We start from the raw sequence: 27,157 nt of genomic DNA on the forward strand, positions 1-27,157 counted from the left end.
AATGGGCCACGATAGAAACGAAGAAAATTTTAAGCCCTGTCTTTCTGAACCGTAAGAATCACTATAAATATTTTCCAAAACATTTAAGAAGTCTGTTATAACATTAGAGCGACCTGTTCTTTGTGTATATGCTCTAAAACATAGACAAGACAACTCGTTTCGTTTCCTAGCGACACGATCATTATAATCAACAAATTTATATTCTTATAAACAGAACGGAGATAATTAAGCTAAATGAAACATTTATGATTTTCTTTTATAGATGTGTGTTTTCGTTGTTGTTGTTTTAAATTCTATAAGAATCTGGTTGGTACCAATCCACTTGTAAATAAATACCTTCCTTTACCTTACAGTATCGTCAAGATATTTCGATTCAGTTTCTTTCGTCCATTTTCAAACTCAAGTTATCTGAACATAAAGTTCCACCTGGAACTTGCAGGTTCTCTGGGATAACTGCCTTCGGTTTCTATGTTGTTTTAAACCTCACCTTAGGTGTACGAATGTGTTTGTTTCTTGACAGTTTGATGTTGTGAAATAAAAGTTGCTCTTCGAAAAGCACCTGAACCGTGAGTTTGGTCGATACAGTGTCGTGATTTCCTTTAAGGTTTGTTTATGTAAAATGATCGACCCTCTTGGATGAAGGTTTATACCGTAGTTGTATTACTATTTTTGCAAAAGCGACAACAAATATATTTTAAAAACATATTGAAAACAAGTTTTAAAGATGACAAAACAGGTCGAACGTGTGGCCCAGGGGTTATCTGTTGGGCTGCGCATCGAAGGGTCTAATGTTCGAGACGTGATGCCACTAACACACTTCACATTCTCACTTGTGGGCGCGTTATAAAAGTGATAGTCAATCCAGTTATTTAGGTCAAACAGCCTCATGGCAGCGGTTACTGTGGCTATCTATACTTCTGGTATCAGTAGTTCACAATTCAGAATTGCTATACCTGAATACAAATCGGTGTCTCACCTGCCCACATACCCAGTTCTTTTATTTTAGAAAATCACTACAAGGCCAATAATTGATTTCAACAGTTTTGTTGAAAATAATAATTGTACCTAAATCAGTGTTTTGTAAACAGTTTAATTATTGTGTAATATTTGATTTAGGTCTTATTTTAACAGCAGTATACGTAGTTTCCAGGGCCTTAAACAGTGAAGCTTATAAAAAAAAAAAAACGTAGTTTTCCTTTGAACAAGGACTTTGTGTTGAAGTCAAGGAAATTGTACGTTGTTGTCAGTACAAGTTTTGTAACCCAGTGACCTGAAATATTTAACAAGCAACCCACTTCAATTCACCTGATTACATGTGGTGTAAGGCTATAAGTGGGTGCCATTTAGGCCTAGATCGTAATGATTTACAGTTAGTTTATTACGCGTCTAATTTTCTTCACTATTCCAAACGTTGTTTTGTTCGATTTTTTTTCAGTGAAAGTGTTTGCTTTGTTGCTATTTACTAACGTATACTTGTATCAGATAAATAGAAAATTCGTTGTACGTACGTTTTCTACGTTCTGCAGAAAGTGGATAATATTAAGAGCCCAAAGAATTTGATGATTCATATTGAAGTAAATGCAAATCAGTCGTAAAGAAAATGCTCGGATGTTTGTCTGGCGTACCATGACCCGACAAGTTACCGAGACTGTTTTCCCATGGCTGACCTACTTGCTAACCTGCTTGAGTACATGTTTTTTATTTGAAAACAGTCTTTAGGAGATGTCTTCTTCAGGACAGTTATTTAGGATACTTAATTAATACTTGGTTGTACCACGTTAACATGGTAGAGAATGTTGCTTTCACGTACAAATCATTTGTTTTGTAATAATAACATAATAACAGTGTAGAGTTTTTTTTGGTTTGTTTGGAATTTCGCGCAAAGCTACACGAGGTCTTTCTGCGGTAGCTGTCCCTAATTTTGCAGTGCAAGACTAGAGGAAAGGTAGCTAGTCAGCAACACCCACTGCTAACTCTTGGGCTACTCTTTTACCAATTAATAGTGGGATTGACCGTCACATTATAACGCTCCCACTTCTGAAAGGGAGAACATGTTTGGTGTGATGGGGATTCGAACCCGCGACCTACAGATTATGAGTTGAGTACCTTAACCACCTGGCCATGCCGGTTCCAACAGTGTATAGAATGTCTTTAGGTACGGGTCAATCATTTAGTAGTAATAACATAATAACAGTTTAGCGAATGTCATCTTTAAGTACGGGTCATTAATTTAGTGGTAATAACATTATAACATGTAGAGAATGTCATCTTTAGGTACTGGTCATTCATTTAGTAACTGTAACATAACGGTATAAAGAATGCCATCTTTAGGTACCGGTCATTCATTTAGTAACTAACATAATAACAGTGTAGAGAATGTCATCTTTAGGTACGGAGTCATTCATGTATTAACTGTATCATGATAACAGTACATAGGTTATCTTCATTAAATGACGTGTTTGGAAGAACAAGCATTACGTTTGCTTGGTTAGCGTACGAAGTGTCTTTAATTTGTACGGTAAAGTTTAGCCCGGAAAATGTTTTATCGAGTTGTGGACAGTTTCAGTTCTTTACGTAATTTCCGTAACAGTGTGGGACGTTTAGAAGTGGGAACTGAGAGATGACGTTTTAACTTGTGTAAGTTCAACGATCTTTTCACCATCAACTTTGTAAACAATTTTTTTTTCGATTGGAAAGAAAGATCGTAGAATGTTGAAGTCACTGCCGTAGAAAACCAGAGATAAAAAATATGTACACACGAGTCATTGACATAGATAGTTAAAACATGTTACTGTTATGTACAATACACTTGTTCCTAACAATAGGAAATGGGAGTTCGGGTTTTTATTGTACCATGTATGGAGTTGGTAGTGCCATTTCTCTGTTCGACAGCCGTATTTTTTTCAATACTGTTGTATTTCATAAATGTTAATATAGAAACAATGGTACGGTTGTTGTTCACCGTGTTAGTTATGTGCGCGATTAAGGAATTATTCCATGTTTTGATCTTATTGTGAAAGGGCAAACACCTCTCCAACGATATAAATTGGGGACTACAATTGTGAAAACAACAGAGTGGTTAAATTACTACCTGATCAAACGATACGTGTTTTAGTTTATTTGATACTGTTTAATTTATAACTGTTCCCTGGTAGGACATCAGCAGTTCACGGACTTATAACGCTCATTTCCGGGATTCGATTCTCTGCAGTGGACACACTAGATTACCCAATGTGGTTTTGCCATAAAACAAACAAATGAACCTCCTCCTGGTAAATTTGTGACGTGGGCCTCTGTCTCTAGTGTTTCTATTTAAAATGTGCGATATGGAGGTGTAACGCTAGCATTTCCTGGTAAATTTGTAACTTGAGCCACTATATGTTGTGTTTCTATTTAAAATGTGCGATATGGAGGTGTAACGCTAGCATTTCCTGGTAAATTTGTAACTTGAGCCACTATATGTTGTGTTTCTATTTAAAATGTGCGATATGGAGGTGTAACGCTAGCATTTCCTGGTAAATTTGTAACGTGGGCCACTATATGTTGTGTTTATATTTAAAATGTGTGATATGTAGCTGTAACGCTAGCATTTCCTTGCATATTTATAATGTGGGCAACTACATCTAGCAATTATTGTTATACTCCGTAATGTGGTACTGTAACGCTAGCACTTCCTGGTAAATTTGTAACGTGGGCCTCCAGCTGTAGTGCTTTCTGATAAAATCAGTAATATAAACCTGGAATTGTTTTTAAATCTGTTGATATGTGTCTTAAGTTCCAGTATTTCCTGTTAAAATGGACCTATAGCTGTAGTAATTCATGTTAAAATCTATTGATGTTTACTTGTTGGTATAACAGCAACAATCAGTTTGTTTTCTGTTGTTGTTTTTTTTTATGAGAAGTTAGTTTCCAGTTTTTTGTTCCAAACATACATTATGAGTCACCTGTAAAAAGTAATATAGCTTTTTTATATTTGCACAAGTAATGGTAATTAATCACTCATGGTAACCAAAACAAGTCATGGAGCACGTGTTTTTATATTACATAAAATAACTAAACTTTTAGTTTTTACACTCTGTAGAAACCTCTCAGATTTGACTGTCATCAGTGTGTTCGTGTGTGAGACACAATTTGTGTGTGCATTTTGCTGCCAGGTATGTAGTGTGTGGGTCAGTGATATGGAGTGAGTGTATGTGTGTGTGTGGTCGGTCAGTGATGTGGAGTGAGTGTATGTGGTGTGGGGTCGGTGATCAGTGATATGGAGTGAGTGTATGTGGTGTGTGGGGTCGGTGATCAGTTGTGTGGAGTGAGTGTATGTGGTGTGGGGTCGGTGATCAGTTGTGTATGAGTGAGTGTATGTGGTGTGTGTCGGTGATCAGTTGTGTGGAGTGAGTGAGTGTATGTGGTGTGATACGGGAGTGAGTGGTGATCAGTGATATGGATGAGGAGAGTATGTATGTGTGTGGGGTCGGTGATCAGTTGTGTGGAGTGAGTGTGTGTGGTGTAACGGTGATCAGTTGTGTGGAGTGAGTGTATGTGGTGTGAGGTCGGTGATCAGTTGTGTGGAGTGAGTGTATGTGGTGTGGGGTCGGTGATCAGTTGTGTCGAGTGAGTGTATGTGGTGTGGGGTCGGTGATCAGTTGTGTAGAGTGAGTGTATGTGGTGTGGGGTCGGTGATCAGATGTGTGGAGTGAGTAACTGATCCACAAGTAGAAAGGCTTGTAACTTGACCAAATACTGTCTTTCACTCTTATAAAAAATTAACTTCTGTCAGTTAATTTCTTGGACCCCTTCTCGCCTGAACAAGTTTTACTCATCTCAGTATTTCAAACAGTTAAACAGTCATCATGGTGAACGACCGAAGACATCCTTTGTGTCAGATATAACTATAACTAACTTGTTACGAAATACGAGTAGGTTATCAGCTAGTTCAGACGTGTACCTTTTCTCTAACTCCAGTACATGGATTTTTATTATAATGAACGAAAACTATGACCTGTTTTTTGTTGAGTTTTTGATTTTCAGTGTACGCATCATGGACAATATTAGACTCGTGGTAGTGTCTGTCTTGAAGTACTCATTACACATTAAGACCAAGACTCGTGGTAGTGTCTGTCTTGAAGTACTCATCACACATTAAGACCTAGACTCGTGGTAGTGTCTGTCTTGAAGTACTCATCACACATTAAGACCTCGACTCGTGGTAGTGTCTGTCTTGAAGTACTCATCACACATTAAGACCTCGACTCGTGGTAGTGTCTGTCTTGAAGTACTCATTACACATTAAGACCAAGACTCGTGGTAGTGTCTGTCTTGAAGTACTCATTACACATTAAGACCAAGACTCGTGGTAGTGTCTGTCTTGAAGTACTCATCACACATTAAGACCTAGACTCGTGGTAGTGTCTGTCTTGAAGTACTCATCACACATTAAGACCTAGACTCGTGGTAGTGTCTGTCTTGAAGTACTCATCACACATTAAGACCTCGACTCGTGGTAGTGTCTGTCTTGAAATACTCATCGCACATTGAGACCTAGACTCGTGGTAGTGTCTGTCTTGAAGTACTCATCACACATTAAGACCTCGACTCGTGGTAGTGTCTGTCTTGAAGTACTCATCACACATTAAGACCTAGACTCGTGGTAGTGTCTGTCTTGAAGTACTCATCACACATTAAGACCTAGACTCGTGGTAGTGTCTGTCTTGAAGTACTCATCACACATTAAGACGACTCAGTACTCTCTTCTTTTAATGTGTGTGAAAAGTTCAGAAGTCTGAAGGATCTGGTAAGAACTGGGCTGTTCGGTTGTGTTGTTGTTACTGAACCCAAAAATCTGTCTCTTAGTTAATTATAGGCATCTAACAAATTCGTCAGAGAACAAAAGTTAAAATACTCGTATATCTCTAATCTTGGTCAAAATCAAACTTTGAGCTACAGCAAAAAATCGAGACAAGATGATGCAGGACTAATTGCACAATCGGTTACATACAAACACAGAGAAAAGAAAACTGAACTGGTTATACACAAACATAGAGAGAAAAGAAAACTGAACTGGTTATACACAAACATAGAAGAAAAACGGGAAAAGAGAAAACCGATTACACATAAACGAGATAAAAACTGAACTGGTTTACACGCATCAAGATAATTAAAACTGAACTGGTTACACACTAACACATGTATGGGCTCTCTAAATTATAAACTGCCGCAGCGTCTATATAAAGCTCGTGCAGAGATCGTGTGAACCTAAAGCAAGTGCCGGGAACAAAAACAAACATGGGCTGACCTCTTATCTGAACGTCGCCTTCTTCTCAGCGTACGTTGTGAAGGTGTTTATATCAGGTTCAGAGTCCTAAAGAAAATTATGAACGAATAGTACAAGGTTATCGAGTACGGAAGTTACGTGGTAAGATTCATGTCCTCCAAAAGCACCGTTCCAAATACAAACGGCCCAGCATGGCCAGGTGGTTAAAGCACCCGACTTCGTAATCTGAGGATTGCGGGTTTTAATCCTCATCGCACCAAACATGCTCGCCCTTTCAGTCGTAGGCGCGTTATATGTGACGGCCAATCCCACTATTCGTTGGTAAAATAGTAGCCCAAGAGTTGGTGGTGGGTGGTGATGACTAGCTACGTCCACTCTAGTCTTACACTGCTAAATTAGGGACGGCTAGCACAGATAGCCCTTGTGTAGCTTTGCGCGAAATTGCAAAAATAAACCAGACTGTTATGTGGTCAGCTGCTCAGGGTTTCCTTCTACACAGATTACCGTATGTGCATCATTCATAGTTGCTACGACCTCCTTCATATCCCCAAACGTTTAGTTTCTCTGTCTTCCTATGCTGCTTCGTCCCTCCACTAGCATTTCCAATGTTCTTCCCACTACACCTCTCTCTTCCTTCTTTACTACTTGTCCGAACCGTCTCAGTATTGCTTCTCATATGATTTATATCCTGTGTGTTGGAAAGACCACTTGTCAGTTTCGTACTATCGTCCCTGGAAACCACGTTTTGTGTTTGTTAACGTATGTATTTATTTGTAAGTTTTAATTAGCATACATTTTGTTCCTATATAAATTATTCTACGTGAAGGAAACAGACACGATATCAAATGACGCGAATCAAAGTGATTACCTGAACACTAAATATTCTCAATTTTTGTAGGGTATATATATAAACTGTGAAATTAAGGTTATAAGTATTTTAACTGTGACGAAACGTCGTCTGCTTAAATGTCGTTAAGGGTGATAAAACTACACAGCTGACATGCACTTCTGTTTCATTTCGTGGATATAGGTAAGGCAGCTAGGCGGCAGCACCCACTCTCAGGCTACTCTCGTTTGATCAGATAGTGGGTTCGAACCGTTACTGTTATGCAGCAATCGCAGCTCTAGAGCGTTGAGCGAATGTTTTGTAGCAACGGGTCGCGAACCACGAATTCTCGAATTTAAAGTACGAGTACGCTAACCTTTACCTCGCGCCTGACCATTGTTTAATAGAACAGAGATGTAACATTCACTCTCTTAACGCAATAACAACTTTAACAGATCAAGAACAAATTACCCCCAGATTTACAGCTCGGGTACACCAAACATCTGGCCACGCCCGTACATGTCATTGTAGAGTACAAACTTCGTGATGACGACCAACTTGAAGTAAAAATGTGTCTCAAGACGGCTGGTATGGGTATTAACACTTTTATTAAAATAAAGTGCAGAACAACATTTGGACCTTTGGTCATCTTCAGGTTAACAGAAAGCATTTGCAATTCACTGTTTCCGCGCGCATTTCAAAGGGACGAGAGTGTAAACGGGTGCGAGATTGTAGGTGGCGTTGCAATTATATGTTATTAATTAGTATAGGTATAAGTTGTTTGTTTTGAATTACGCACAAAGCTACTCGAGGACTATCTACGCTAGCCGTCCCTAATTTAGCAGTGTAAGACTAGAGGGAAAGCAGCTAGTCATCATCACCCACCGCCAACTCTTGGGCTACTCTTTTACCAACGAAAAGTGGGATTGACCGTCACGTTATAACGCCCCCACGGCTGGGAGGGCGAGCATGTTTGGCGCGACTCGGGCGCGAACCCGCGACCCTCAGATTACGAAGCGCACGCCTTAACGCGCTAGGCCATGCCAGGCCCTAGTATAGGTATAAAGTCGTTCCTATACATTGGTTTAATTTTGTTTATTTTGAATTTCGCGCAAAGCTACTCGAGGGCAATCTGCGCTAGCCGCCCCTAATTTAGCACAGGGAAGACAGCTAGTCATCACCACCCACCGCCAACTCTTGGGCTGCTATTTTACCAACGTATAGTGGAGTTGATCGTCACATTATAATGCTCCCACGGCTAAAAGGGCGAGTTGCAGTGTTGAAAAATGTGTGAAGGTGTTTTCGTGTGTGTTCTTTGAATCTGGTTTTCATTTTTCTGATTATTTCTCCAATATAAAAGTCGTTACAGTTGTTGCATTGTATTGTAAATAATGTTGGTGTTGTGTTTGTCTGTAGTTTTCACATAGTATAGACTCTAGTTTTGTACCTGGTTTTTAAATAAATTTGGTGTTTACTGGAATATTGTGTTTTGTTATAAGTTACAACATAATAACACTAACGTTTAAATCCCACTGATGGGTAAATGGATGTTGTTGACCAGGTGTTTTGCCTTTAGCTCATCAGTTTAAGGTTGTAGATAGCTAGTGCAGTTAGCCCTTGTGTCGGTTTGCTTGAGTATCCAAAAAACAATACAAGTTTAGCTACATTCTTGGCGCATGTCTTTAAAAAGTCTGTCATAATGAGAGTAATACAGAGGCAAGGTTTCACCACACCATCTTTGGACTGAGAATTAAGGATACCAGTTTTCTGTGTGGATTTCTTTGTGTGGTTGAATCAAGTGTGGTCCTCCTCCATCGTGTCTGACCTTTCAGCTGGATAGTAACTTTTTATATGTGCAGAGAAGTTAATTCGCTGTATATTGGATCTTAGCATGTAATCAAATTAATTATGCTATCCTTGTACCCCTTTTCGTCTGATGGCTATCTTTCATTCGAGGACTCTTTAGCCTTTTGTGTGTGAACTTTCTTTATCCTTGTACTTGGCCTTCGTCTGTGGACTCGCTTTATCCTTGTAATTTCTTTTCACTTACAGCCATATTTAACTTTATAGCTCATGTATTCTGGTCCCCTGGTGGCTCAGTTGCATGTCTGCGAACTCGAACCGCAAGAAACCGGATTTCGATACCCGTGGTGGGCAGAGCAGAGTTAGAAAGCGTGTTTTGTAGCTTTGTGCTTAACATCAAATAAACAAACACGTACTCTGTATCTAACCGTGTTTTAGAAGTGTGGCCTTGAAAAAGGAACTAATGTTACTCCTGGTAAATGATCCTTTCAGAGGAAGGAACAGTTTCTTGAGTATTCTGGTGTTTATGGTCAAATCTATACCTGAAATCCAATTACCTAATTGGTTATGGAAGGCGGTCTTGTGACGGAGCTATAAAAATTTTGCGATAGAACTTGAAACCTAAATAAAGTTGTCTGTTGAGAGTAGGTTCTACTACTTGTATTTTCTAGACTTCCATGTTTCAGCTTGTAGATAATTTGTTAGTTGACATATGTTGATTGTCACATACTTCTGTCTGTACTTGTTGCAAGTTATTGTTTTCTGTTTCTTTAAAAACAGCAAACTTTGTTTATGCAATCTTTTTAGAAACTATGTTGAATTTACTGTTTTTTCGAAGTTGGTCTCTGTTAACACGACTCTGAATCTTAAAACTGTTACAGCTTTGATTTCTGTTTAGCTGATTAGGAACGAAACGTGAAATATGCTGATACTGATTTTATTTTACGTGTTTCTTCAATCAGTGGAAGTGAATGTTCACCACTGTTGTGAAAGTAATCTCCTCTAATTGGCTTTAACCTTGTTGTAAAAGTAATTCTAATGTTTTGATGTTTCTGGAATAAAGCGATTGAAGAACCTTAAAGCTGTTCTTGTATTATCATTTCAGACGACATCATGTTGGTGTCATCTGAGATTAACACTAATAATCAGAATCAGGCCAGCACCTCAGGTTTCTCTCAATTTGTTTTAGATAAGGTAAGGAAATGAGATTAGATTGAAATCCTTTGATTCTCTGATAAGGTTGTATGATGCTGGTAGCCATGAGTCTTAATATTTAATGTTCATATATCATAGTTGCCCTTAGACAAATGTTACGACTTTGTGTAAGATTGTTAGTGTCATTTGTTCTGTTTGATTTCATTATATATCCATCTTATTTCAGTGTATCCGTTTATTGAAGTGATCTTATAATAACCCTGAGGTGGATGGATAGTAACTGTCTGGTTAATGATCATTCAGAAGGTGACTCGATAGCAGTTTTCTGGATTAACTTATGGCATTCATATCTTTCAGAGGTCTCTGCTGGGACAGCGGTAAGTGTTCAGATTTGCAACGCAAAACCATGGGTTCAATTCCCCTCGGTGGACAGACACCGCAAATAGCCCGATGTGACTTTGCTATTAAAAAAAAAACATTTTTTAGGGTGATACATTTGGTTCTGGATCTTCGATAACACTAGTAGTGCCCACCATGGTGTTCCCAGGGAGTACCAGAGTAGTGCCCACCATGGGGTTAGTGCCCACCACGGTGAGGGACCAGAGTAGTGCCCACCACGGTGTGCCCAGGGAGTACCAGAGTAGTGCCCACCACGGTGTTCCCAGAGAGTACCAGAGTAGTGCCCACCATGGTGTTCCCAGAGAGTACCAGAGTAGTGCCCACCATGGTGTTCCCAGAGACCAGAGTAGTGCCCACCATGGTGTGCCCAGGGAGTACCAGAGTAGTGCCCACCATGGTGTTCCCAGAGAGTACCAGAGTAGTGCCCACCATGGTGTTCCCAGAGAGTACCAGAGTAGTGCCCACCATGGTGTGCCCAGGGAGTACCAGAGTAGTGCTCACCATGGTGTGTCCAGGGAGTACCAGAGTAGTGCCCACCATGGTGTGTCCAGGGAGTACCAGAGTAGTGCCCACCATGGTGTGTCCAGGGAGTACCAGAGTAGTGGCCACCATGGTGTTCCCAGAGAGTACCAGAGTAGTGGCCACCATGGTGTTCCCAGAGAGTACCAGAGTAGTGGCCACCATGGTGTTCCCAGAGAGTACCAGAGTAGTGGCCACCATGGTGTTCCCAGAGAGTACCAGAGTAGTGTCCACCTGGTGTGTTCAGAGAGTACCAGAGTAATGCCCACCTGGTGTGCCCAGAGAGTGCCAACAGAAATTAAGTTTTAATGTGTTCTTGTTGCAGGTGCTTGGCTCGTATCTGTTGTCTGACGTTTGATATGAGGAAATTTTAAAACTTTTTGTTGATCTTATAACATCGATAAGTAAAATGTTTGTGAGGTAGTGTCCACTAGCTCACCTGTTGAACACTTTCTTTCTATTAGACCGTGATGTACCATCATTTCATTCATTTAACGTTATTGTTTTATTTTTCATTTGTTGACTTAGCTACGTGCTTGGCCCGGCATGCCCAGGTGGTTACGACGCTAATCTCTTTATCTGAGGGTCGCGGGTTCGAATCCCCGTCACACCAAATATGCTCGCCCTTTCAGCCGTGGAGGCGTTATAATGTGACGATCAATCCCACTATTCGTTGGTAAAAGAGTAGCCCAAGAGTTGGCGGTGGGTGGTGATGACTAACTGTTTTCCCTCTAGCCTTATACTGCTAAATTAGGGACGACAAGAGCATATAACTGCCGTGTAGCTTTGCGCGAATTTCAAAACAAACAATCACTTCTGAAATTAGGGACGACTGGCGCAGATAGCCCTCGTATAGCTCTGCGCGAAATTCAAAAGAAACCGTTCCAGAGAGATAAAGATATTCAATAATTTCCTCACCATTCTTCCGAGGTTAATGTTGGGTTACCTGTATTGGTTGAAGAGGTGATTTATGTTACTCAAGTCTGGCTATACGTTTTGCATTACTGATTATAACAATTGTGCTCTGACACAATTAACAGGAATACTATATCAGCTTAACAAACACGTTTTTTTCCTCCTCTGTTTTATTTGTTTTTGTCCTTCAAATGACGTTATTTTTCAAAACCTGGTTAGTACATGTTGGAGGGATTTAGAAGTTTTGAAAGTAAAGGTAGAAAGTAAAACAAGAACCTTTAACCTCCAGTTGATAGTAATAAAAACGTTATTTAAGCCAACGGTTCACCATTGCGGCATCGCCAGGGCTCGTACAAAACTGAACACATACCAAATAATTCTTGTACTACGTACGAACTGTTATAAAGTCGCAACGTTGAAACGTTAGCTGAAATAAAATATTTTTATTATTATCAGCTGGAGAGTAAAGTCCGTTTTTTTCTTTCCTAACTTTTTGTGATATGTTCACACACGAAAACTGATATGTACTCATTTTTTTTTAAGGACTGAACCAGATAGTTTTGAATGTATATATTTACACACACACACACGCGCGCGTGCAGTTTGGATACAGCTTTTGGTGACAAATAAATAACACGAATTAGATTAATATTTTTCAAGAATATGCACACGTGTGAACTTAGTATTGTTATGCAACTTAGTATCATTAACAATAAATTACTCTAAGTTTATAAAATGTTATTGATTCTCTTCTCTGGCTTTATAATTTTTTTTGTAGATTAAAACTCAATTATGCTTTCACTTGTTATTTTAGAAAAACTATATTCACTGTACTTGCTGCTATTCTTGGTAATATTTGCAACAGTAGCGCAATTCTAACTAGTATTACTGCCCCGAATGGGTCAGTGGCAAGTTATGGACGTACAACGCTAAAATCCGATGTTCGATCCCATGTGGTGAACAGGAGGCAGATAGTCCATCACGTGCAATAAAAACAAAAAACCAGTGTTAATTCTCCCTTCTTACGTCTGTTCCTGTTTAAAGTGTCGCCAAAAATGCAGGAAATAGATTTCAAACATTATTTTTTATGACTTATATTCCAAGAAAGGAAAAACTCGTGAAAATGTGGTCCTACAGAGTTTAAAACTTTATTATATACTCCCATTAGATTTTTTGTCAAATAACGGACGTTTTTTTTCTTCAGGAGTGGATATTCGCGTGTCTAAATACATCTGTATGTTCGCGTTGTGTGTTTGTTAGTACACCCACTCTTCTCACAGTTTCAGAGCACATTTGTCAAAAGGTCGCCACTGGATGATCTTGTGTGTATGGCGTAGCCCCTCCGCGATTAAGAGGGACAGAATCTAACTCGGAAGACATCACAAAGTTTTAATTGCTGCTGTACCTAAATTTGGCATCGGATGTTTTGTTTCTGGTCCCATCCCACACCTTCTGGACCATGAGTGCTGTCATTTGTGAGACTGTATTCGTGGTCCCACCCAGGACAAACGTAATACTTGTGTTCAGGTAACACAAGTGACCTCTCAACGGGGTTGGTTGTTCAGGTAACCCTTTAAGGAAACTATAGATTTTTTTTTTTTTTGAATTTCGCTCAAAACTGCACAAGGCCTGTCTGCGCTAGTCGTCCCTAATTTAGCAGTGTAAGACTAGAGGAAAAGCAGATAGTCATTACCAACCACCGCCAACTCTTGGGCTACTCTTATCAACGAATAGTGGGATTGGTTGTAACATTATAACGCCCCCACGGCTGAAAGGGCGAGCATGTTTGCTTTGACGGGGATTCGAACCCGTGACCCTCACATTACGAGTCGAACGCCTAAACCCACCTGACTATGCCGGGCCAGCTATAGAAATAACTGGGAATAATGGATGCAACTGAGAGGTGGACTGGGACCTTTGAATTGTAAGAGGAACAATCAAACCCTGTAGCTGAGAGCGGGAACTTTATGTTAGTTTATATAATATACAGCTGTGATTTTACTAAGATTTGTTTCATTGTTTCACCGAGATAATAAAAAAATATATTAACGTTCATAATTCATACACGTACATTAATTGCAATCCGTATTTCGTTGTATAGAAGAATATCTCAACATTGAAGAAGAAAGCTCGGTAATTCTTGATGACGAGAAACCCACTTGCAATAAAAATGTATCTCAGAACGGCTGGTATGGGTATTAACACTGTTATTGTATCTCAGAACAGCTGGTATGGGTATTAACACTGTTATTGTATCTCAGAACGGCTGGTATGGGTATTAACACTGTTATTGTATCTCAGAACGGCTGGTATGGGTATTAACACTGTTATTGTATCTCAGAACGGCTGGTATGGGTATTAACACTGTTATTGTATCTCAGAACGGCTGGTATGGGTATTAACACTGTTATTGTATCTCAGAACGGCTGGTATGGGTATTAACACTGTTATTGTATCTCAGAACGGCTGGTATGGGTATTAACACTGTTACTGTATCTCAGAACGGCTGGTATGGGTACTAACACTGTTATTGTGTCTCAGAACGGCTGGTATGGGTACTAACACTGTTATTGTATCTCAGAACGGCTGGTATGGGTATTAACACTGTTATTGTATCTCAGAACGGCTGGTATGGGTATTAACACTGTTACTGTATCTCAGAACGGCTGGTATGGGTATTAACACTGTTATTGTATCTCAGAACGGCTGGTATGGGTATTAACACTGTTATTGTATCTCAGAACGGCTGGTATGGGTATTAACACTGTTATTGTATCTCAGAACAGCTGGTATGGGTATTAACACTGTTATTGTATCTCAGAACGGCTGGTATGGGTATTAACACTGTTATTGTATCTCAGAACGGCTGGTATGGGTATTAACACTGTTATTGTATCTCAGAACGGCTGGTATGGGTATTAACACTGTTATTGTATCTCAGAACGGCTGGTATGGGTATTAACACTGTTACTGTATCTCAGAACGGCTGGTATGGGTACTAACACTGTTATTGTGTCTCAGAACGGCTGGTATGGGTATTAACACTCTTATTGTATCTCAGAACGGCTGGTATGGGTATTAACACTGTTATTGTATCTCAGAACGGCTGGTATGGGTATTAACACTGTTACTGTATCTCAGAACGGCTGGTATGGGTATTAACACTGTTACTGTATCTCAGAACGGCTGGTATGGGTATTAACACTTTTGCTGATAAGAAGAGAACAATGTGATTTGACCTTCCTAGGTCATCTTCAGATTAAGATTTAGTATATCATAAAGGTAATAAAAGTGTCATCCAGTATATCATAAAGGTAATAAAAGTAAGATTCTTAACCTGAGGATAACCTAGGAAGGTAGAAACGTTGTTCTCTTCTTATCAGTAAGTGTTTATACCCATACCAGCCGTTCTGAGATACAACGGTCGAAAATGCTCGGGTTATAGTTTTTATTCATTTAAAATGGTAAAAAAGAACTAGGACCCATTGTTTGCAACGTAATCAGTGGTTGGCTACACACCACATCATCAAAGTTTGGATATAGTGAAGTCGAGCACAGGCTTGTGTCGTACTACGAGGTTTGATACTTTGTTCCTTCTACTTGCCCCCACCCCTACCAGTGGCACAGAGGTCTATCTGCGAACTTTCAGCGCTAGAAACCGGATTTCAATATCCTTGGTGGACAGATAACCCGTTGTGGAGCTTTGTAACCGGGTAACAGTTGTGTAATTCTTAGTTGTCGCATATTGTGTAATATTTATGCAAACTCCAGCTGGTGTCCTTTGGCTTCCATCATGGTGGTGGGCCCCACATACTGAGATGGCATTCTTTGGGCTGTCAAGTTGTGCCCCAACAGCTACTATTTGTGTTTCGTATTCACGTGTGACCAAATTTTACTTACTGCTCCTTGCCCTGGTTCGAAAACACTGTATTCTATACTGCAATGAATTGTCGCTGTTAACAGTTAATAGTAGAAACGTGCGTAAATGGAAAAATGAACATTAAAGTTAGCCTGTCAGTGGCACAGTGGTATTTCTGCGGACTTGTATCACTAGCATCAAGGTTTCGATACCCGTAGTGCGCGGAGCACAGATATCCCATTGTGTAGCTTTATGGTTAACTTTAAACAACTACGACTAGTAGTATAAAGTGATTGATAGAAAATATGTAGAAATTGTTTATTTAGCTCATACATTTTGTTTAAAGAGACGACATAGATATAGATACGTTTTGTTAGGAAGGAGTTACCCGTTAGTCCTAAAGCTGGGACCTGAAATAAACCTTTTTTATAAACTGTTAGTCCTAACGCTAAGGCCTAAAATAAACCTTTTTTTATAAACTGTTAGTCATAAAGCTAGGGCCTAAAATAAACCTTTTTTTTATAAACTGTTAGTCGTAAAGCTAGGGCCTAAAATAAACCTTTTTTTTTATAAACTGTTAGTCGTAAAGCTAGGGCCTAAAATAAACCTTTTTTTTATAAACTGTTAGTCGTAAAGCTAGGGCCTAAAATAAACCTTTTTTTTTTATAAACTGTTAGTCCTAAAGCTAAGACCTAAAATAAACCTTTTTATAAACTTATTGCAAATTGTAGGATTAATCTTTTTTCAGAATTTTTAGATATACTTGTAACAGCGTTCAATATATATGTGTATATAGTTAGTTTGTTTTTTCAGATAATCCAAGGAAAACTAAAAAGCAGCTGTGATTATAAAATAGAATAATATTTGCATACAAATGCTTCCTGTGTTTTATTGAACGACAATCTATGTAGAATACAACATAGAAACGTTTTTTGTTTTTGTTAATAACATGGCATTTGGTTTCTGACTAATATTATAAGAGCTGTTTTCCTTTTGTTCGTGGGGAATGAAAGGATTGAATGTAAATAGACATTGTGAAGTTAACCAATCTTTCCTATGTTTTATTGTAACAGTCTTGTCTGTTTTAACTTGGTTAGAATTAGGTTATCACTAGCACTAGTTTGACTGTTCGTATCACTTATGTAGTCGCTCTACGGAATTATCTAAAAGAAAAATACCAGTGTTTAGGCTTCGTTAATTTTTATTGTAATTTATGCTGAGCGAAAATCTTTGTTGATCTTACCGTGTTGTTAGAAGCACAATAACAGGATCATCTTGTGTGTAAAAACAGGCGCGATTGAGAATACTTTAACACTTATCACTCCCTTAACACGTTCTGCGTAGAAAGGTAAAGAAATGTGGGATCAGAAGTCGGGATTAAAGATTAAAAGGTGAATATGAAGACCTATCACCATTAAGTTAATCCGGTTTCGAGGAATTCCACCTATAACCATGAAGAAGAGTATGTTGATTTTCCAGAATTTTCCGTCCACGTGTCACCGATTCTTTCTTGTAAATTATTTATCCGCCAACCTGTTTTAAACTATTAAAACTAAGCCTGAAATAATTTGATTTATCGGCTGAATATTACCCAAGAATAAATTAGTGGCATTGAAGTTGTATATATTTGATAGAAGATCACTGTAGTAAGTAAATGTCATATCAAAACACATGTGTTACTTTAATGACATTTTTCGTACAATGGGATTGGTCCCACGTAATTTTATAAATACACAGTTTTTAGTGTCCATCCTTGAGTATTCTGTTCTGTGATTAAAACCATCGTTGAGTATCATACTCCACATATTATAATTAATGGACAATAAGGTTAGTAATCTAATAAACACATCTTTGTTGAAACGAGAAACACAACTACAGCCTGCAGAATTATTCCGTGTCTTCAGGTGGAAACGATCGAGTCTTGTTTCACTATTACATTTGTAGATGACTCTCCCTCCCACTGCGAGATTTATTTTTTCATACAAAATAAAAATACGTGAGTTTCACTGTTCAAGGTGGTTAAAAAATGTAAGCTCCTCCGAGAGTGATCTGGGGAGGGGATATGTTTGTCGTCGTGGCAATGAAAGTTCTTGTTCGATAGATTACTCAAGTTTTTTTTTCCTAAATTATGCAACAATTGGCGTGACGTACATAGATTAAACTGTGCTCAAATGAAAAACACAACAGTGTTTATCAGGTACATAGATTAAACTGTGCTCAAATGAAAAACACAACAGTGTTTATCAGATATATAGATTAAACTGTGCTCAGATTAAAAAAGCACAACAGTGTTTATCAGATATTTGTTAGTGAAACACCTTCAGAAACATTTTGTGGTCGACCTTGTGGAAGGGATTCCAAACAGAACTGAAGCTGTTTGATGAAAGAGATTTAAAACTGGAGTTCATGATGGGGAAACCGACTCTTAATGATATAATGAAGACGGTTGATAAAACGTGACATTTTATTTGTGCGTTTGAACGTTTCAGAATAATTTATTCCGTCATTAGCTGAATCTGTAAATCGTGTTATAAAGATGGTTATTACTATAATTGTAATATAACATAATCATTAATTTATTTAGTTAGTAATAAAAGCAGTTAAAGGATGAATAAACCAATCTTTATATATATTACTGTGGCTGAGTTACGTTTTAAATTTTTGAACAATCTTGGGTCTAAAGAGCTTTGAATCATTAAGGGTTAGGCGGCCTTTAGCTATGACTTCCTTTAATATAGAATTCTAGGTCTGAAGGTGTTGTAGTGATGATAGAGAAATCGTTAAAGAAATACTGTGACCTGTGGTTTCTGAATGGTTGAGTGGTTAGGTTTAAAGTAGTGGAAGGTTGGTTCTGTTAGATACTTCTAAGTAATCACGGACTCTAGTTTTCAAGTGTCATTTCGTTTTGCCAATTTCACCACGCATGTATTTTATACAAGAACCATGAACGTGTAAGTTTAGGTATTTGATCTTTGTATTGAAATAAGTGTTTAATGCGGAGGTTATGTGTGTATATTATTTTAAGCTGAATTTGACCTAGCCTCCACATTCGACAAGACGAAATTGGAATTCATTTTGTGAAAAATATTCAAAACAGAAGTGGAGTTATATTGAGAATCAGCTAGAGGTTGTAATTGGTGTTTGCTACGAAACTGACACGTGCAACGTACTGTGCGTCACGATTTTAATACTGGATGTAAACCTAACGTTTTGTAGGCTTAACGTTTGATACGTCTTGCATTACCCATTGTACTACAACATGATTTATGGTAACGTATCGTGAACGATAAATGGATATTACCTATTTTGCTAGTTTTGTCAATAAACAACACATCCTGTTTGAATATATTAAATCTTTAGCAATAAACTACTCACCATTTGTCTTGTGTTCCTAGGTTACGCATCGAACAACGGGTCAGGTGATGGTGCTCAAGATGAACACGTCACTTAGCAACCGACAAAACATGTTGCGCGAAGTTCAACTGATGAACCGATTGTCTCATCCCAACATCCTCAGGTACTTTCTTTTTATTTCCTTTTTTGATTCATTTAATATCAATAAAAAACTCGTTTTTAATTTTTCTGTTTAAAGAATATCTAATCAAAAACGCTTCAATGTAGCTACTAAACTTCCAGTTTTGACTTTCTTCCTTAAGTTCCATGCTCAATCCATTTTTGGCTGTACCTTTGTTTTCACACCTAAGGAGTTTTTGATTAGATGTCATGACTTTTGTCGATACACACCAACAAACCACCCGCAAGTAAGAAAGTAACACCCGTTAGTAACCAACCCTATTAGGATCGCAACCCTATTATTTGGAACAGGCCTATACTTTATGGAACCAACAAGTTTCTTTAAAATGTATGGCGGTAGTTTCTTCTCTCAAACAGTATTAAAAGCTTCCTTTATAGTAACGCTGTGAAATTTAGATTAACAGTTTCTTGTCATCGCCCGTGTGCCTTCGGCACGGCCGTATTGAGTATAATTATTTATGCTTATTGTTTAAGCTAGTATCATGTGACGCTAAACGCTCTTTAGTTAGAATACTTTCATAGAATTTAACAAATTTCTGCTTAAAAGTTGACAATGGATAATTAAAATAACTGTCCCCTCGTATCATACTTTTAAAAAAATTGAGCAAGAAACGGCTAATCCAATTTGCTTGGCGTAACCAATATTTGTGTATCAACACGTCCTTTAACCCTATAGTTTTGCTGCTCAGAATCAGCCCGTCTTTAATCCGAATGACAAAAATATATAAAAAAACGGTTCACTTCTACTCTTAGGTAAACTGCAGTAAAAAGTTTAAACCGATATATCATGTGACTTTTTTGCGTATGCGTGCGTAAATATTTGGTCAAAGTTGATCTTTTAAGTTGAATAACTTTGCACATGTGGCTTATATTTAGACCAAATTTGACACATAGTTGTAGGTACTATAGTCTACCAGTATACATAATTTGATTTCTAAAAATTCCATGTTTGTATATATCAAATAATGTTTCTGTACTTTTGGTGTGAAAAATAAAAGGGGGTTTAGGGTGGACAACTTCAATCAGATTTGGAGATGTTATATATACATATGTCGCGTACTTTTAATTAGATTGCCTTGAAATGTGATATGTGAAGTAAGGGTCCAGTGGAGCATATCCATTATTGGATTGCCTTGAAATGTGACATGTGAAGTAAGGGTCCAGTGGAGCATATCCATTATTGGATTGCCTTGAAATGTGACATGTGAAGTAAGGGTCCAGTGGAGCATATCCATTATTGGATTGCCTTGAAATGTGACATGTGAAGTAAGGGTCCAGTGGAGCATATCCATTATTGGATTGCCTTGAAATGTGACATGTGAAGTAAGGGTCCAGTGGAGCATATCCATTAAATGTGATAGTTTGTATTACCATGGTAGAAGTGGTAAATAGCACTCAGTGTACCCTGCAGGTTGTTTTGTCTGCAAGGTACGCCATCTTCCCAGACATCTCTGTTATGTGGAGAATTCAAGACTGATCAATGTTGAATAAGAATCACTCAGTTCATTGTTTTTAAACCTTTTAATGTTGGTTAGTACGTTACGTAGATGGATGAACAGATGTTAATCTGTATTTCATAAAACGCTATTAGATAAACCTGTTGTATTCTAATCGGCATAATTAATAATAATAATAAAAATCGTGGCAGGTATTACTATTTAACACTTATCATCTCAAGAAGATATGCAAAGCAATCGAGGGCGCTCAGAAGAGACTTTTTCTTCGTCCTATTCGTGAAGTTAAATTTAACTGGGCTGGTGATTAATGGCTAAACCGATAAGATTTAAAGTTAACGAAATTATGCTGCAGTCAGGTGGCAAAGGTCCGTTGGTGGTTCGCGAGAGGTTAAATATTGACCCTTAAAATATAATAAAAAACAAAAAACACAAGAGGATAGGGATCTGTAGATCCAAGAACCTCAGAATTTGCTGTGGGGGGAAAACAGGAGTACCCCTAGAAAACCCACTTTCACGATCAGGGTCCGAATAATCTTCCCTGATCGTGCCCAGAAGTTGCTGTGAAGGAAATCAAGGTTATTAAAGCTTTTTTTAAAAAAACACAACATACACAACTGTAAAACACAACATGCACAACTGTAAAACACGAGTTAAGTCAATGATGGGTCAAAAGATCGATCTAAAGCACCAGGAGTATAAAGATAGGCAGTTCGTGGATATAAAACAGAGTGATTAATTCTATCTGTATCGATGAATCGTTCTATTTCTGTCTGTGACGAATTGGCATTATTACACACTTTAATTTCTATATATACCTGAAAACAAACCCACTTAGGACACCTGCCCACGGTTTCGTCCCTCTACTCACTTGTGAGTGTTGGGGTGAACTCGGTTTCAAACAGGAAGCTTTACATCTGTAGAGTTCAGCTTATGGTTCAGCGATCCTGGACACTTAAACAGATCCACACCATAACTGGGCGGTCTTACGGACACAATTTATCGTCTTCGATATCCTTCTGGTAATAGGAGCACCACATTTCGACCTTCTCCTTCCCCACACACACACACACACACACACACAGGCCATCCAGAACATATTTGCGTTAGGTTTGATTCTGGTGTCTTCAAGCCAGTGGGAATATCTTGTTAACATAATGTGAATGAATATAGGAAAAGGAGAGGTATCGAATTTACATTAGAAACAAGACAGAAAGCGTACACAAACATAATATACAATATTAGCAGACGTTCAACGAAAGTAGAAGATACAAGGGAGTCAGGACCCTCGCGCACATTCAGTTGTCAGTGTCACTTTTTGAGGGTGCCCGTGAGTAAATACCAGATTTGGTGAAAATCGACCCAGGGGTTTGCAAGTTAATAACAGACACACAAACACGCTTGCATTTTTAAAATAATATGGAAATATGATGAAAAGTCCCAGTTCTATACAGAGATAAAAGGGCTACAAACACAAAACATATTGTATGTAATCTGTTCACAGGAAGAGTTGAATATTATACCGTTTATTTAGTCTTTCATAAAACATTTTAAATTCCGACCAGCTTACGTAATGATTCTAACAAATAAAAGAAAAGAAAATACATATTAAAATATACAAACAGCTAAAGCTGCAAATACAATTTACGTAGGCCCGGCATGACCGGGTGGTTAAGGCAATCGACTCGTAATCTGAAGGTCGCGGGTTCGAATCCCCGTCGCACCAAACATGCTCGCCCTTTCAACCGTGGGAGCGTTATAATGTGACGGTCAATCCTACTATTCGTTGGTAAAAGAGTAGCCCAAGAATTGGCGGGGGGGGTGATGACTAGCTGCTTTCCCTCTAGTCTTACACTGCAAAATTAGGGACGGCTAGTGCAGATAACCCTCGTGTAGCTTTGCGCGAAATTCAGAAAACAAACAAATAATGAACGAATGTTGAAAATTAAAAATATATAATAAAAACTGGGAAATCTATCCATGCGCGCTCGCGCACACATTTCCTATGTTTATCGTATATCTTTAGGCTTAGATTAAATTATCAGTAACTTATTCACGTTGTTTCTGATAGTTAAAATTTTGAAAATTACTTCCTTAACTGTTTTAACTACTATACCAAAACAGAGCTATACCCGTATGACTGCGCTGAGAAAAATAGGTCGCACATAAAAAAAAAAAAAAAAAAAAAAAACCGCCGCGTTGTTCCGTGCCTGGTGGCATCCACAACAACAACGAAAGGTTTACTTTGTCGTTGCTATGGTATTCTACAGATTTAAATCAGCTACTTGCAAAATGTTGACATGACTTGGAAACCATGTTATGAATACATTTTGCGCTTGTGTTGACCAGTACTGACTCACGTCTGTTTACTATAATTATTTTCATTCTATTAATATTATTCTTATAGATTAGCCGAGAATTGTGTCCAAAAGGAGAAATGACAAATAAAATGAACATTATTGTTGGACAAGTTTTCTAACTTGTTTATTTTTATGAGATAGAAAATCTTTAATAATCACTATTGTACTAATTACGTATTTGCACCTGTAGTACAAACAAAATGTTTGTTTTAAGAAGAGTAAGGAACTTAAGGATGAATTTAGGGATGTTAGTGAAACTATATTTAGTGCATTACTTGTATATGTAAATTCATTATATCTTTTGTAGACGTATCATTTTTTATGTTCAGTTATTGCTGGTAATATGTTTAAAATATTGTCAATTTCCTATTAGTTTAGTTTCCAACTGCCGAACTTGTATCAAATTGTATTACACTTGTTTGTATTTACCTTCAATGGAAATGTTATGAGAGATGATAAGTTCAAATATTTATAGAATAGAACTAAACATTAGGTCGCAGAGTTAAAACTACATCAGAATAGCTCCAGTACTCACCTGCACTCACACGCTTCATACGTATCTCATGGTTTACAATTGATTCTGGTTGATTTAGTGTGCTACTTCCAAAACACTTATTTTATTTTAACAATTCATTCAAAATGCTATGTGTTTAGAATTGCCACGCTGTCTCCACTGGGGAATTTGAGGGCTTATAACGATAAAGGTCCAGGGTTCAGTTTCCTCTTGTGGTCAGAGCTCAGATAGCCCATTGTGTATCTTTGTGCTAAAAACAACAACAGTTAAGTTAAACCGGATTTTCTAACAATCTCTCATATTTGTCAGGCCTGTGGTATATTTTGATGTCAGGGTATTAGTTCTGTTTATCAAAACTACTCAGCAACACCGAGCTAACAGAACTACAAAGTGAAAAGGGTAAACATTTGTTATTGCGAGAGGTATCTAAAGTAGTAGAACCCATATCGGGATAGAATACGCAATCTGTGCCAGGCATCGTACCCCGTTTCAGTAGCACGGCAGCATGTCTACGGACTTGCATCGCAAATAACCGGGTTTTGATATCTGTGGTGGGCAGAGCACAGATAGCCCATTGTATAGCTTTGCGCTTAATTCAAAACAAGAACTTTCGCAAGCCTCACGTGCTGATTTTCAATAGGAATTGTTTCAAGCCGTTGCGGACATCAGTTATAATATCCATTATAAATTTAACTTTCCATAACTCACTGTGCTATCGTTGGCCTGACCTGTTTGGTATATAGTGGTATTTGGAGTCTACTTTTGGTGTGTTTCGATCTTTCAAATTGGGTCGTTTTCGTTCGGTAATAACATGCTTTTACTGTGTGGCAAGATAACCTACTTTTAATTGACAACAAGGTATATTTAGAATTAGCGGTGGGTGGTTTTGGCTGGCTGCTTTCCCCTTTACTTTATCACTCACCAGGTGGTTAGGGTGCTTGACTCGTAATCCAAGGGTTGCGGGTTCGAATTTCCGTCACACCTAAGATGCTCTCCCTTTCAGCCGTGGGGCGTTATAATGTTACGGCCAATCCAACTATTCGTTGGTAAAAGAGTAGCCCAACAGTTGGCGGTGGATGATGATGACTAGCTGCCTTCCCTCTAGGATTATATTGCTAAATTAGGGACGGCAAACGAAGGTAGCTCTCGTGTAGCTTTGCGCGAAATTCAAAACAAGCAATCGCTTCTAAATTAGGAACCGCCAGTGCAGATAGTCTTCGAGTAGCTTTGTGCGAAATTCCACATAACATATTCTTTCTGTTTTGTGAATACTCACGTGAGTTGCGTAGTCACTTTTAATTTCATCATTCCAAAATAAGTAGCAGCGATGCTGGTTTTTTGTAAGTTGAATCATACAATGAACAACATTTGGGAGTGGAGTGAGTCACCGGGAGCTGAGGTGACGCCAGTTACATCTGTTTCCTTGGCTAAAGTTTGCATTGTCCTTGGGCCGTCATTGTTGAACTTCCGCCAGATGGCAATATTCAAATTTGCTAATAGAACGTGGGTGTCTTGGGGTCGTCTGTCGGTCGTACTAAGAAAACTGGGTGTCATTCAACACCTCTTGAAACAGGATGATTGTAACACGAAGTAAATTATTCGAATGTGATTTGACGAATACTATATGACACTCTAAAGCTATATTTATTCTCGAACCAGTAAACAGGAGAGCAAATAATGCTCAAGTGTTATTACTTGTATCAAGTGAAGATAAATATAGGATTTATGACCGAGCATCTAATGTTCCATCTAATAAGCTCGAAACTTAATCAGTTATAGCAATAATTATTAAATACACAACTTGTACTAGGCTTGTATGTAAAAATAAACGGTAGATCTGTAGTAATACATATAACACAGAGATGTCGACATATGAAACTTCGCCCTCATTGTACTACATGACATTATGTAAGCTTTATTGTCATTAAATTTCCATATTTTTGATAATGATACGCTCTTTACACCACTATAATGTGAAAAGTTTACCATCACTGTGTCGCTGTCATTGTAACATTGTGAAATGTTTAACCACATTCTGTTGTTGTTATTGTGCCATGCTTAACCACATTCTGCAGTTGTTATTGTGCCATGCTTAACCACATTCTGCAGTTGTTATTGTGCCATGCTTAACCACATTCTGCAGTTGTTATTGTGCCATGCTTAACCACATTCTGCAGTTGTTATTGTGCCATGCTTAACCACATTCTGTCGTTGTTATTGTGACATTGTGAAGTGTTTAACCACATTCTGTAGTTGTTATTGTGCCATGCTTAACCACATTCTGTCGTTGTTGTTGTGACATTGTGAAATATTTAACCACATTCTGTAGTTGTTATTGTGCCATGTTTAACCACATTCTGTCGTTGTTATTGTGACATTGTGAAATATTTAACCACATTCTGTAGTTGTTATTGTGCCATGCTTAACCACATTCTGTTGTTGTTATTGTGACATTGTGAAATATTTAACCACATTCTGTAGTTGTTATTGTGCCATGTTTAACCACATTCTGTCGTTGTTGTTGTGACATTGTGAAATATTTAACCACATTCTGTCGTTGCTATTGTGAAATGTTTAACTACATTCTGTCGTTGTTATTGTGCCATGTTTAACTACATTCTGTCGTTGTTATTGTGCCATGTTTAACTACATTCTGTCGTTGTTATTGTGCCATGTTTAACTACATTCTGTCGTTGTTATTGTGCCATGTTTAACTACATTCTGTCGTTGTTATTGTGCCATGTTTAACTACATTCTGTCGTTGTTATTGTGCCATGTTTAACTACATTCTGTCGTTGTTATTGTGCCATGTTTAACCACATTCTGTCGTTGTTATTGTGCCATGTTTAACCACATTCTGTCGTTGTTATTGTGCCATGTTTAACCACATTCTGTCGTTGTTATTGTGCCATGTTTAACCACATTCTCTCGTTGTTATTGTGCCATGTTTAACCACATTCTGTCGTTGTTATTGTGACATTGTGAAATGTTTAACCACATTCTGTCGTTGTTGTTGCGACATTGTGAAATGTTCAGCCGCATTCTGTCGTTGTTGTTGCGACATTGTGAAATGTTTAACCGCATTCTCTCGTTGTTGTTGCGACATTGTGAAATGTTTAACCACATTCTCTCGTTGTTGTTGTGACATTGTGAAATGTTTAACCACATTTTCTCGTTGTTGTTGTGACATTGTGAAATGTTTAACCATATTCTGTCGTTGTTGTTGTGACATTGTGAAATGTTTAACCATATTCTGTCGTTGTTGTTGTGACATTGTGAAATGTTTAACCACATTCTGTCGCTGCCGTTGTGATGCTGTGAAATGCTTAACCACATTCTGTCGCTGCCGTTGTGATGCTGTGAAATGCTTAACCACATTGTCGTTGTTATTGTGATGCTGTGAAATGCTTAACCACATTGTCGTTGTTATTGTGACATTGTGAAATATTTAACGACATTCTGTAGTTGTTATTATGCCATGTTTAACCACGTTCTGTCGTTGTTGTTGTGACATTGTGAAATATTTAACCACATTCTGTCGTTGCTATTGT

The 27,157-nt window shown here is 38.2% G+C and overlaps 1 protein-coding gene across 1 annotated transcript in view; it reads left to right on the top strand.

The window, feature by feature from the left end:
* Positions 1–27,157, top strand: part of LOC143248580 (dual specificity testis-specific protein kinase 2-like) — an 88,320-nt gene that overhangs the window by 15,184 nt on the left and 45,979 nt on the right. Inside the window, exon 3 of the mRNA XM_076497047.1 lies at positions 19,140–19,261. Coding sequence (XP_076353162.1) covers positions 19,140–19,261 — 122 coding nt within the window. The remainder of the gene's footprint in view (positions 1–19,139; positions 19,262–27,157) is intronic.

Source organism: Tachypleus tridentatus, chromosome 4 (genome assembly GCF_004210375.1).
Source record: "Tachypleus tridentatus isolate NWPU-2018 chromosome 4, ASM421037v1, whole genome shotgun sequence".
Taxonomy (NCBI): domain Eukaryota; kingdom Metazoa; phylum Arthropoda; class Merostomata; order Xiphosura; family Limulidae; genus Tachypleus; species Tachypleus tridentatus.